The sequence below is a fragment of the Siphateles boraxobius genome, unplaced genomic scaffold (genome assembly GCF_051911475.1).
Source record: "Siphateles boraxobius isolate OS27281-9 unplaced genomic scaffold, OSU_SipBor_1 49, whole genome shotgun sequence".
NCBI lineage: Eukaryota > Metazoa > Chordata > Actinopteri > Cypriniformes > Leuciscidae > Siphateles > Siphateles boraxobius.
The window spans coordinates 654,151-666,762 of record NW_027509130.1 but is presented as its reverse complement, the minus strand read 5'-3'; the positions used below and the strand labels follow the sequence as shown (position 1 = coordinate 666,762).

General features: G+C 34.1%; 2 protein-coding genes across 2 annotated transcripts; both read left to right on the top strand.

The window, feature by feature from the left end:
• The first annotated feature begins 785 nt into the window (after window positions 1-785).
• On the top strand, window positions 786-1,567 carry LOC143711013 (ecto-ADP-ribosyltransferase 5-like). The gene is given in 2 exon segments (XM_077202307.1): window positions 786-865; window positions 941-1,567. Coding segments are annotated over 2 exon segments (678 nt in total). The 5' UTR covers window positions 786-814.
• A 7,703-nt stretch (window positions 1,568-9,270) lies between these two features.
• LOC143711044 (uncharacterized) lies at window positions 9,271-11,984 on the top strand. The gene is made up of 3 exons (XM_077202332.1): window positions 9,271-9,309; window positions 11,269-11,484; window positions 11,605-11,984. The coding sequence occupies exons 2-3, from the start codon at window positions 11,271-11,273 to the stop codon at window positions 11,982-11,984; spliced, it is 594 nt and encodes a 197-aa protein (XP_077058447.1). The 5' UTR covers window positions 9,271-9,309; window positions 11,269-11,270.
• Window positions 11,985-12,612: the final 628 nt, after the last annotated feature.

The following is a 12,612-nucleotide window of genomic DNA, read 5'->3' as shown; positions in this document are numbered from 1 at the left end:
ATTCAATGGAATGTAAGTCACCCGGTGGCTATTTTTGGTATTACGCCTAAACAAAATCTCATGGGAACTTCAATTTTTGTGATATCACAACTTTGGAACACAACTTTGTTAGATATATGGCTTTCATTTTATAGTAATTTGATAGTAAAAATATATTTTGTAAAATATTTATTTTATATAAAAGAAAAGATATTAATACAGTATATTTGCTGTATATTTGCTATTTGCTGATTTACTGTAAATTAAACTTCCATAACTTTTTCATACTTTCATTTTTTGAAGTGCTTTCACTTCAGCAGTAATCTGCTGACTGTTTTCTTTAAAGCAAGAACTTAGATATATATGCCAAAGCATTCTTGAATTACAACAAATTTAAGTGTGTATACTATAGTGCATTTTAATGTCCATTATCAAAAAGGGGGTGTGGGGGAGGGGAAGGGCAGTTTAAAGTGTGTGTGAATGTTTGACTATTCTTTTTAACTCTTTACTGAAAATAAAGTCAAAGCTGATCAGAATAAAATCTAATCTTTACAATTTATTATATCAGGTAAATGTATGACGCCAGTTGTATAATCAGTTCAAAGATAATAGATACAAACATCAAATGCTCTAGAATAAAGTGGGAAAATGCAATACCTTGACATTATACATTACATGATGCGAGGTGTTTTGCGTACACATAGGTGGATTTTTACAGTGCATATATCAGTGAACATCACATGAATTTTATATGTATGAAACCTGGTTGTTCCTTGCCTGAGCTTCACAATAGCTTCACTAGATCTACTGGATTGAAGGATTCGACTGAATCAAGATGCTGCTGATCATTGAAGTTCTTCTTCTCATTTCAGCTGTTCTAGGACAGGTGAGCTTGTGTTTGAGTATGAATATTACAGACATGAATACTGATGACTGATCATTATGATTCCTGTCGCTGCAGGATCACAGAACTGCTGTTGAAGGATAGATATTTCCACTGGATACGGAAGATAATTCAGTTGATGACCAATTTTACGGGTGTTTAGAGGAGATGGAGCATCGAATGCTGACAGAATTTCTGAAGAAGGAAATGAATAATCCTGAATTTGCAAAAGCTTGGACAGATGCTGTAAAGAATCACAAACCACCAGGAGATCATTTGTCAAAGAATCATTCAGTTGCCATTTATGTGTACACTAACTCAAATTTTCCTCTATATCAGAATTTCAATAATGCTGTTCGTACCGATAAACAAAAATATAAAGACGGGACATATTCATGGTATTCACTTCACTTTTGGTTAACAGAAGCGATACAGATTCTGAAGAAAACACAAGCTAAATGCTACAATACTTACCGTGGTACTAATGTTGAATTTGATAAGAATGTTACGGGCAAAGAAGTTCGTTTTGGCCAGTTTGCTTCATCCTCTCTTTGTCGTACAGTAGCAGAAGGGTTTGGGACTAAATCTTGCTTTGAAATCTACACTTGTTCAGGAGCTAATCTGTCAAAATATTCAAAACTTGCTTATCAACAAGAGGTGCTGATTCCTCCATACACTCAAAAAAATGATTCAAGCCCTTCTTAGAGGTGACACATTTAAATCTAATTTGCTTTATTTAAATAAATCTATTTAAGATCATGTGTGTAAATATATTTAATTGGTTTAACTAAAAAATTATTAATAGCTCCACTCAAAAAAAATATTCATTGGATGAACTCAATTAAGTTGTGGGCAGGATTTCCATCCAATAAATATATGTAGCCCCAACTCAATCTGAGTACATCCATTCAACAGAATGTAAATCAGTTAGCCTAACTCATTTGTAATAAATAGATGCAAAAGAATATAAACGAGAGAGGCTAGCTTATTTTTAACAAATACTTATTACTAACCAGAATGACTTTATTTCTGTCAGGCGTCTACAAATGTTTTATTGAGAATTAACAGGGGTTTAACTCTATGTTTTCCATTTGAAGTCACCATAACAGTGATCAATGATTCCATTAGTTGGGCTCTTAACTCTTATTATATCTATTGTCTTTTTTTGCTGCTGTGACAGTGTGTTTGTTAAACACATTTGGAGCAGCAAAGAAAGCTAAAGTGAAATGAGATCAGCTGATGATGGTTAATGGTCGATGGTTTTATAATCATCATGAACCAGACTGATTCACTGAGGTATTTTAATCTAACAATTATGTTTTTTTCACAACAAACCTTGATACTGCAGCATGAGATCAAGCATTATTATAACAATAAGTTCGAAAACTTTAACGAACATGAGCACAAAAAATCAGTTTCTGATGACACACACAGACATCAACAATCAGCGTATGAATCTCAACAATGGTGACAATCAAAAATATTTAGATAAACAGATTAATTCAGAACATCACTGAAAAGCTACTAATTCACAACAAACACAACAGCAAAAAATAAAAGCAAATATTTAGAATCAAACAAAATTATAGGACAGTTCAGCTGCATAATTTATTCATGTTGCAATGCATGCTGGGAGTTTTGTACTATGGTGGTACCCAGCATGCATTGCAGCAAAGTACTTTTGATTGTCACCATTGTTGAGATTCATACGCTGATTGTTGATGTCTGTGTGTGTCATCAGGAACAGACTTTTTGTGCTCATGTTCGTTAAAGTCTTCAAACTTAGTGTTATAATATTCCTTGATCTCATGCTGCAGTAACACAAGGTATGTGTTGTGAAAAAAAAACGTGAAAACATAATGGTTAGATTATAAAAACCTCAGTAAATCATTCTGTTTCATAATGATTATAAAACCATCAACAGGTAACCATCATCAGCTGATGTCACTTTAGCTTACTTTGCTGCTCCAAATGTGTTTAACAAACACACTGTCACAGCAGCCTAAAAAGACAATAGATATAATAAGAGTTAAGAGCCCAACTAATGGAAACACTAATCACTGTTATGGTAACTTTAAATGGAAAACATAGTTATAAACCCCTGTTAATTTTCAATAAAACTTTTGTAGACATCTGACAGAAATAAAGTCAGTCTGGTTAGTAATAAGTATTTGATAGAAATAAGTTAATCAAGTCACTCATTTATATTCTTTTGCATCTATTTGATACAAATTAGTTAGGTTAACTAATTTACATTCTGTTGAATGGATGTACTCAGTTTGAGTTGGGGCTACATATATTTATTGGATGGAAATCCTGCCCACAACTTAATTGAGTTCATCCAATGAATTATTTTTTTGAGTGTATGAGACATTTACAGTCAGTGATGTGAAGACAAGAGCAGAGCAGAAAGATCTCTGGTGTGACACTGTGTTCACTTTGAAAAGCTATACAACAAGCAGCTTCCTGAACTGTGCAGCAAGCAGTGGAAACCAAGTTGCTGTTTTTAATGTTTTATTAATTTTAATCATTTTTTTGCAATGTGATTAGCTACTAATCAGATAAATACTGCATGTTTCCTGTTGATATTAAACATCAAATTGATTGTCATGCATTATTGAATCTAATATTCATGCGCTGGTCAGCAGTGGGAAAAGTCAAAGCATCTGATTTAATATATTGGAAAACTAAGATTTGAGTCTTTGGAAAATATGCAGATACTTTTAAAATAATTTTAATTAAATTGTATCAACCAAATTCAAACCTTTTTTATGTGCAATAAACTTGTAATTTGTAAGGGTTACAGTGATAACCTGAACACAATGAGCACAAATTATATTCTGTACTTTGTAATTAAAACAAATCATTATTATAAAACAAAATTAAAGCATTGAATGTGGTGATTCGTAAACTTCTCTATAACAAGGCTCAGAGGGTTTTTCTTCTAAAAACTATTATCTTCTAAAAACTATTATTAACTGTTCAGCATCTGTGGGAGATTATTACTGACAAAATGAATGAAGTTTATTAAACAAACACTTGTTGGTTCTCGGTTCATTTGTGCTGAATGCCATCAACAACTACTATTTTTGCTCTCAACTACAAACTCTAAACTATCAAAGATTTGGAATAATTTACAAATGAAATCTGACACTGAAAGAACATGCACGAATTCGCTACAGGGGAAAAAACAGCAAGATGATGAAATTGCAACAAACAGAAGCAAAACGAAAGTGAAACCAAAGCTGAATGACGTCTGAACAGCAGCTCGGCTCCTAGTGCTTTTTTCTGCAATGATATGTTTTATGCAAATATGTTGACAAAATAAACCATTGAAAAAAAATATATATATAGATGTTTTTATTATGTGAATTGCATTTATTTTCTGTGAAGCCATTTTGTGGATTGTTGTCGATGGCGACAGGGCCTGCACCTTTAGGTAAGAGATCGTCTGTTCACTAGGTTTACTTTTGTTCACTTGGTTCTACATTTTGTTTACTCTAAATAACAGTTCGATAAATGACTGAAATGTGAACTGTAAGTCTTTAGTAGTGGGACAGATTGACAATGTTCTGTTGGTTCAAGTAAGACTTCATGGTGACTTCAAATTATTCAATTTCGGTAGTATTTCTACTACATTTTTTTAATAAAGCTTTTCTACTGTTCCTGATAAACGTAAGGTTTTTTATTTTGTATATTTTTCTATAATATGTCCTATTGTTTGTAATTTGCTTCTTGGTTCCTATTTTTAATGTCAAAAATAAATAAAATCTCCTGCCTTGCTTTAATACAGAAGACTGTGTAATTATTGTAGTCAGCTTAAAGGGCATTTGTTTTATAATATTGGGGTGACTAAAATGGGAAAAAAAACTAAATTAATTTCACTTTTCCACTTTATAGTACTGCGAAGTGTAGAAGTCTAACATTTTTGAAAATTTGTGAAATTGGATTTTTTGAAATTTGTGAATCGATTCAAATTGGTAGAAGACAGAATCGCGATTCATATATGAATTTATTTTTTTCCCCGCACCCCTAACATGTGGTTTAAAATCCTATTCAAATTGCGTTTTTGGAAAAAAAATTCTAATCATATTTTGCGTGGTTTATGCGACTTTCGCATGCCATGTAAAACGTAAGGATGTCAGATGTAATAGGTAACATGCTGAAAGTCGCACCAATAGTTGTGTTGCTGCAAATAACTGGTCGAGCAGAAAATGACAATATAATGGAGATGTGTTTTGAGAGCGGCGGGGACGACAGCACAGAATAAAGCAGCACATACCAGCCTCCAATACATTAATTTAATAATAAGTGCTCTAAAATAGTATAAACTTCTAGGCCTACAAACAAAAAAGTTTGCCAGCAACAGGGTTAAAGAGATGTTAATGTAAATGTTATGCCTTTCAGCAAAAAATAATAATTTAATAATTGTTGTGGGATCTCTAGTGGCGACATTAATTGATTATTGGGTCATTCGCCTTTTACTTGTAAAACCACTCCCCTTCCCCCAGCAGAAGTGCACCATTGACCGTTTTATCATTTAACTTGTTTTGTTACTGTTTAATTACTGATTATGACATTTGTATGTAAACAGAAAGACTGAAAAATACTGCACAAAAATCAGCATACTATCTAAATCTAACATCTAACTAGCATCTAACTAATTCAGCATACTATCACCTGAATAATATTGCAAGAATTAGATGCTTTGTTTCCAGTCAAGACTTAGAGCAGGGGTGCCCAATCCTGCTCCTGCTGATCGACTGTCCTGCACAGTTCATCTCCAACCCTAATCAAATTGGGATTGTGGATTATTGTAATGGACTCCTTCCCAAAAAGACCATAAGACAGTTGCAGCTCATACAGAACGCTGAGCAGAACCAGAACATATGAACACATCACACCAGTCCTCAGGTCTTACACTGGCTCCCAGTTACATTTAGGATTTTCAAGTATAATTACTGGTATATAAATCACTCAATGGCCTAGGACCTCAATACATTGCAGATATGCTCAGTGAATATAAACCCAACAGATCACTCAGATCATTAGGATCACATCGGTTAGAAATACCAAGGATTTACTCTAAGCATGGCCAGTCTGGTTTTAGCTAATGTCAAAATTCTTTAAATAATAGTTGTTAATTCAGAGATCTTTTTTGAAGTTTTACAGAGTTTTGTGTACAATTTAAAAGAAAAGAAAAGAAAATTAAAAAAAAAAAGATTTTCTTTTGTACAGTGTAGACCAGGGGTCCCCAACCTTTTTTCATTTGAGAGCTACTTTTTAAAAAAGATAGTGGCCGAGAGCTACTCATGTATGCTAATACAATACTTAAATCTCTTAAATAATGTCTCATAACTCTCATATTAACAACTAGTTTTTGTAGAACGATATATGTCACCCTTAAATGTCAGAGAAAAGAACAGAATCAGAGATTAATTTTTTTAAAGAAAATTGTACTTTGAATATTATACTGTAAAAACACATAATTATAGTTGATTTTACAGTGCATCTTAGCTAGAGATGAAATGGCATGGAAATTTCATGATTATAGTGACCAAATTGATCACGGTTATCACAGAATCCTGTTCAAAAAGTACTAATACTACACAATAAAATCAATTCACCAAGGTTTATGTCGAAAAACAGCAAATAACAAATATAATTAGAATTCATTTGCACTTTTTGTTTACATAAACAAAATAACAACATTAAAAATAATGGTCAGATTTTAAAGGAGTGTCTTGCGACATGTTATCTACTAATATGTAGCCTACAAGTTAAAATAAAGTTTTGACAAAAAAAAAGATTTATAAAAAGCTTGCATATTTCAGCCTTAAAATCATTTTTATAAAAAGAATGAGTCAAAAAAGATAAATTACTGACGTTCACAATGCACATTAGCTTATCTTTCATTATTAATAGTAAAATTCGGTCCGATTTTCCTGTGGCGTCTGCCGTTGCTATGCAACCATACACTGCACTCTCCACAATGAAAAAGAAGTTTTAGTAGCTAATGGATTTTTCATCTTGCTGCGCACGGAAAAAATGAGCGCGTCGCTTCAATTATGAGCTTCCTACATTTGAAATAACGAACTTGAGCACAATCAGGCCACTGGTAGCTCGCGAGCGACGTGTTGGAGACCCCTGCCATAGACCATTGGCAACCGCAATGCTAGCTCCACAGATGAGGCATACAGCTTTATCTTTAACATTAGTGAAGAGGAATTCTGTTTCCCACTCCTCGTTAAAATAATAAGTCGTCTTCTTTTTTGCATGACCTGCATCATCAGCCATAATTAATCTTTTTTTCTTTTTTATAGTTCAATTTATCTTATGTATGTACCGTCTGCCCGCGACCGCCTCGACTCAAAGAAGTTACGTTACGTTTTTTTTTTAAACCTCCTCGACGTGCAGATTCTAAATATTTCAAATAATTTTATTATGTTTTAATGGTATATGAAATGTTTTAATGGTATATGAAATGTTACCATTAGTTATTTTCTCATTTTATGCCATCATCATAAATAATAATAATAATAAAAAACTAAATGAAAGATTACAATTCAGGCTATTTATAGAACGTGCTCGGCGGGCGACTCAGAGACTCCATGCGGGCTACCAGGTGCCCGCGGGCATCATGTTGGAGACCATTGGTGTAGAACGTCTCATTCTAGTGTTTAATGCTGAGACTCTAGTCTACAAGCATCAGAAGGCCTGGACTAGGAAGGACACAGCCTTGGTAGGATGATGCCTTCCGTTTGAGAAACACCCCAGTGTTGAAGTAATGAGATAATTAAGTGATGATTGGGCATTAGTGATGAACACCTGCTGTTAACAAGCAGAATCACTGAAGGAAAGAGGAAAAACAAGAACAGAGAGAAGAGACGAGCAGAAACACTAGAACTACAACTGACTTCCAGCCACATAAGATGAAATCGACTGAAAATAAAATATGTTAAATCTCTCAAGATCTCAATAGATGTCATGGCCAAATTCGCTCCATTGGCTCTTATCAATCATGGCTTCCTGATAATCCCCATCCACTGAATTGGCTCTATCACTGGCCCTGTTTCCACATGGTCTATGTATGGGCTTATTTAGATCTTTCTATCTAATGAAGGAAATAAGCTTGCGCAATTTACATATGGACACGAAGACGACGGAAAAACAGATGGAGAGCATCAGCTATATTTTCTGCTTTGACAGACGCGAGATCGGCCGAACGTTCTGAGTGTGTGTTGGAATCAGGAATGGTGAGAAAACATTGTGGCATATTTTCATCTTCAAACCAAACGTGGGTCTCTAGTCTACAAAGTTTAAATCCCGTCTGGCTTGAGCTCTTCCCATAATGTTCACTCATTAGATCAGTAGACGGAGAGAAGACAGTCTTTTGTGGCTGTTTGAACACATTCGACCACATGAGCGTTTACACTACAAAACCAGTCCAGTCTAATGCATTTTCAACTATCTCTGGAAGTCGTCAAAAGTGGACAAGCTCAAAACGTTTCACATCCCGTTTACACCTGTATTTAGCGTCGTGCACTTGTGATCTGATCGACCAAAATGCATCTTAATACCAGGTGGAATCAGAGATCACTTCATATGATTGTAAATTTTGGGTATACAGTAGTAAAGCACTATAAAAATGCCTCATTCATTCATTCATAAAATCAGATGATTTCCTATTAATTCAATAGAATGTGAGGTAATACTATTTCCACTAGTACAAAAACAAATTCTTGATATCAATAATAACACCATTTCAGCAAGTACAAAAATATAATTCTTGATATCTGTAATTGTATTTTCACTTGTTAAATATTCCAATGATCTGCTATTCAAATTCAGTTAATTATATAAATAATAGCTTTTTTTACTAGTTGAAATTCCAGAATAATTACTAGAGCAAATGTCTATTCTTTATAGCAGCAATTTATATCTAAAATTACTCTTCCGTTTATTGGTATCTGAAATTAATTTCTAGATATCACTAATACCAAAAAAACATTTACAGATATCAGGAATTAACATTTCAACTAGTGAAAATGTAATTCTCAATATCAAGCATTTATATAGTAACAAGTATTTATTGCTATCAAATTATATTTTTACTAGTAAGAAAGAAATAACTGATAGGTATACTTGCTATTTTTTAATATTGATTGATATATTGAATATTGTTTTGAAGTTGAACTCTTTGATCGTGTATGGCATGTTCTGTGCATGTGAGAATCAAACAGCTGCTGAAGTGAGTTGACCATCTTGAACATTGCGGCTTATCAATCTGTTCATGACTGTTATTGAAATAAATCTGTACAGCATCACTGTGAGATAATCATTAGCTCATGCGGGTCATCGGTCAGTTTCTGATCATGTTTATTGAGTGTTGTGCACCAATCAGACTCCTTCGACCTTCAAATAAAGTTTGACCTTTGCACCTACAGGTAAGAAATCTCTCTACACACCGACAGTGTTTGTTGTTGCCAAACTGATTTATTTTTTACGTTTATCTAAAGTATATATAAAGTATTAATTCCTGTGGTAAGGCCTATAATTCAATCATTTTACTCTGAAAAAAAGAGTTAAAAGACTTATCTATTTTTTTATAATGGGCTAATAAAAAAAAAGCTTTTTATTTAAACATGTTTCGGTCAGTTTGACACTCCCCGTAAAAAAAGGAGAATAAACAATTTAGTTTAATTGGTGTGCAGAACACATACAGCTTTAGTGACTGCAAAAATTATTGTTGGTTATTTTTAATCTATTTTTTTATAACTACATATATGATTTATATTTTAAATATGGCATTTGAAGTTGTCTATATTTATGGTTTATAAACTAAACGAAACACTGACTAACTAGATTATTCTAAAGTAAAAATTCTGGCTAATTGGGCTCTAGGTAATCTTAAAAAATAAAGTTGTAAAAAGCAAAAATAAAATAAAAATACCACATGGACCTACATTAATTAACATTTTGTCTTATGTCTAAAGAAAATGTGTTGATTAAGTATGGTGTGGGCTTTATAATAAATTATTTGTTTACTTTATAAGAAAGTTTTTGTTTTTGGAAAATAATTATTTCTATCAAAATAGAATCAAAATCAAAATTTAAAGTTTTAAACTAAACCTTAAATATAATTTGAGAAAAATGAATAAATTTGGGCTATAACAAATCAGAGTATTTTTTAAGTTGCTCCAAAGTAGGCCTATTTTTTTTTCTCAGTGTAGGTCGGCTGGAAAAAAAAAACACATTGAGATGAAGTCCATAATTAGAATTGTATTATTTACATCATTATTTTATTGCAAGACTGTATTGAGTTAAGTGTGTGTATTTCACTGGCGGTATAAATTAATTCTGAGGAATATGGAATCTGTATTTTTGTGCAAGTAAGACAAAGAGCTGCTGCAGAAATCTGTCATTTCACAGCTCTTGTTTTTATTTCATAAACATGTAGAAGTTGTAGGAAATGTGTAACTTAGACATCTCACTAATGAATAGTGTTTGAGGCCTATCAGTTTTTTTCAGTGTTAACAGATATTTACTATTACGAAAAACAAATTTGAAAGAAATGGTGTTTCAGTGTGATGTTGTAAAAGGTGGTTCACAGACTCCTCAAGATTTCACGGTTATGTTCTCTTTAGTTTCATTTTCAAGGACTTTGAGTTTTTGTCTCTTTGCATTGAATCAATAGCAAAGATTAAAAAGCATTTGATACACAGAAAATACATTATTTGCCAACATCCTACGTTTTTTTTTTTCTTTTCTTTTGATGTTCTTTGCTTCTGATGATCAAGTTAAAACAGACTTGTGAAATTGACATCCATTACTGCTTTATTTATTCAGAAACAAAATTAGGCTGATGTATTATGTGCACATTTTGTTATGTAATTCTACATGTAATTAGTGATTTTACAGAGAGTAGTACAGTGTTCCCAATTGGCTAATGTTGTCAATGGAATTAAATTAATGCTGTTGTTGGATAATGGCCGGGTATTTGTGTCAAGTTTATAAAAAGACAAGAAAACTAAATATTGAAAGGCCTCTTAGGGCTTCCATACTTCTGCAAATTGGCCTCAACCTATGTATTTTAGCTAGGAATATTTTACATAATGTCACCGCCTTCTTTCGGTTTTTAAACCCCCTTATCAGTAGGCTACTCCACTGCTCTGTCGTATATGTAGAAGACTAGTGTTACAGGTACAGATTAGGACTGTTGGTAAAAGTGACGCAGCAGCTGAGTTACACAAAAACAACCCAAAATAAATAATATGGTTAAAACAAAGAAATAACCCAGCATTTGTTAGAATGTATTTTGCTATTTTCTTACTCTTGGCCTGTATTGAGAAGAATGATAACTTGCCCTGTCCTGATTCTGATCTTATTCTATACATTTAATTCAGGGATGTCAGAGATCTGCTCCAGTTCAGATGATCCAGTGGTCCGGATTCTTCTGATGGGCAGATATGGTTCTGGGACAAGCTCATCTGGAAACACTATAGTGGGAGAAAAGAGGTTTAAAGTAAAGAAGCATGAGTCTGAAGTTTGTGAGGGTAAAACACAGATTGGAGAGAAGCAGGTGCATGTGTTTATTTCTCCAGATCTCCAGATATATATATGTGCCACTATTATCAACTTTAATAAATAGTATTTTGGTAATTTGTTCACTAAGTGTACATCATTAGTTTGTTAGGCATATGGGAAGAATGTGTGTTGTTACTGATTTGTTTGATCTATAGTTTCAGGAAAGTCTGCAGATCCAGATGGGATTGAGGTGTTTTCTGAAAGGAAAGACCAGATCAGACTGGTTCTGCTGGGAAAAACTGGATGTGGGAAAAGTGCCACTGGAAACACCATCATCGGCAGAAACGTGTTCAAATCTACAGCCGGATCAAAGTCTCAGACGAAACAGTGTCAGTCAGAAACTACAGTGAGGTTTGGTAAACAGATCTCCGTGATCGACACACCTGGACTTTATGATACTGAACTCGGTGAGGATGAGATTAAAACGGAAATAGTGAAATATGTGAAATCTTTTTTCCACACCAAACCTCTCACTTCCATATGCGTAAACGATGTCCCCAAATTTATCCAGCTTCTTTTCAACTGTACCAGTTAATCTTTCCAATGCAAAGCATAGATCTGTGTTTACCGTGTCCGCAGTTTTCTCAGAAGCTCTTGGCCATGAAACTCCAGGCCTATGCCCGTTCAGGTTCTTTTTTTCTCTTATGCTGGTTAGTCTGACTGGGTTGGATCAATGTGTTCATCACTAACTCTGCAAATCCTCCTCTCCTCTATGACAGGGGTGCTGATATCCTGCGAACTGTGGTTTGCTTCCTGTCGCTGGATTTCATTCGACTGACTTGGTAAGAAGTACTGATCAATGCGAGGCCCTTGTCCCTTCTCCCTCAAGCATTTCATTTTCCCTTGATGAATCTTCAAACCCCTGACCGTTGTCGCCTTGCTCCAGCCACAGACACAAGCTTGGAGTTCAATGACTTTGCTAACTGCAGAACCTGAACTAGTCTTTTGTGAAGTACTCTCCATACTCATATCCGTTTCCATTCCGAAATCGTTAACCATGTTGTCCAACATTGAGTCATCTTCCGCCCCCGCTCTCGCAGACTCTAGGGGTATTTTCCTCTTTAATTTTTCAGACGCCTTGGGCGGGTGTCTCCAGCATCCTGTAAACACAGAGCTGGATACTGCCGACAAGGGTAGCTAACCCTTACCAGCCCCATTGGGGT

What these genes read in the sequence shown, in the direction of transcription:
- LOC143711044 (XM_077202332.1), top strand. Translation starts at nt 11,271, where the DNA reads ATGTCAGAGATCTGCTCCAGTTCAGATGATCCAGTGGTCCGGATTCTT. An exon ending in AGATCTCCAGATATATATAT is followed by an intron (nt 11,485 to 11,604) that starts GTGCCACTATTA and finishes TTTGATCTATAG; the next exon opens with TTTCAGGAAAGTCTGCAGAT.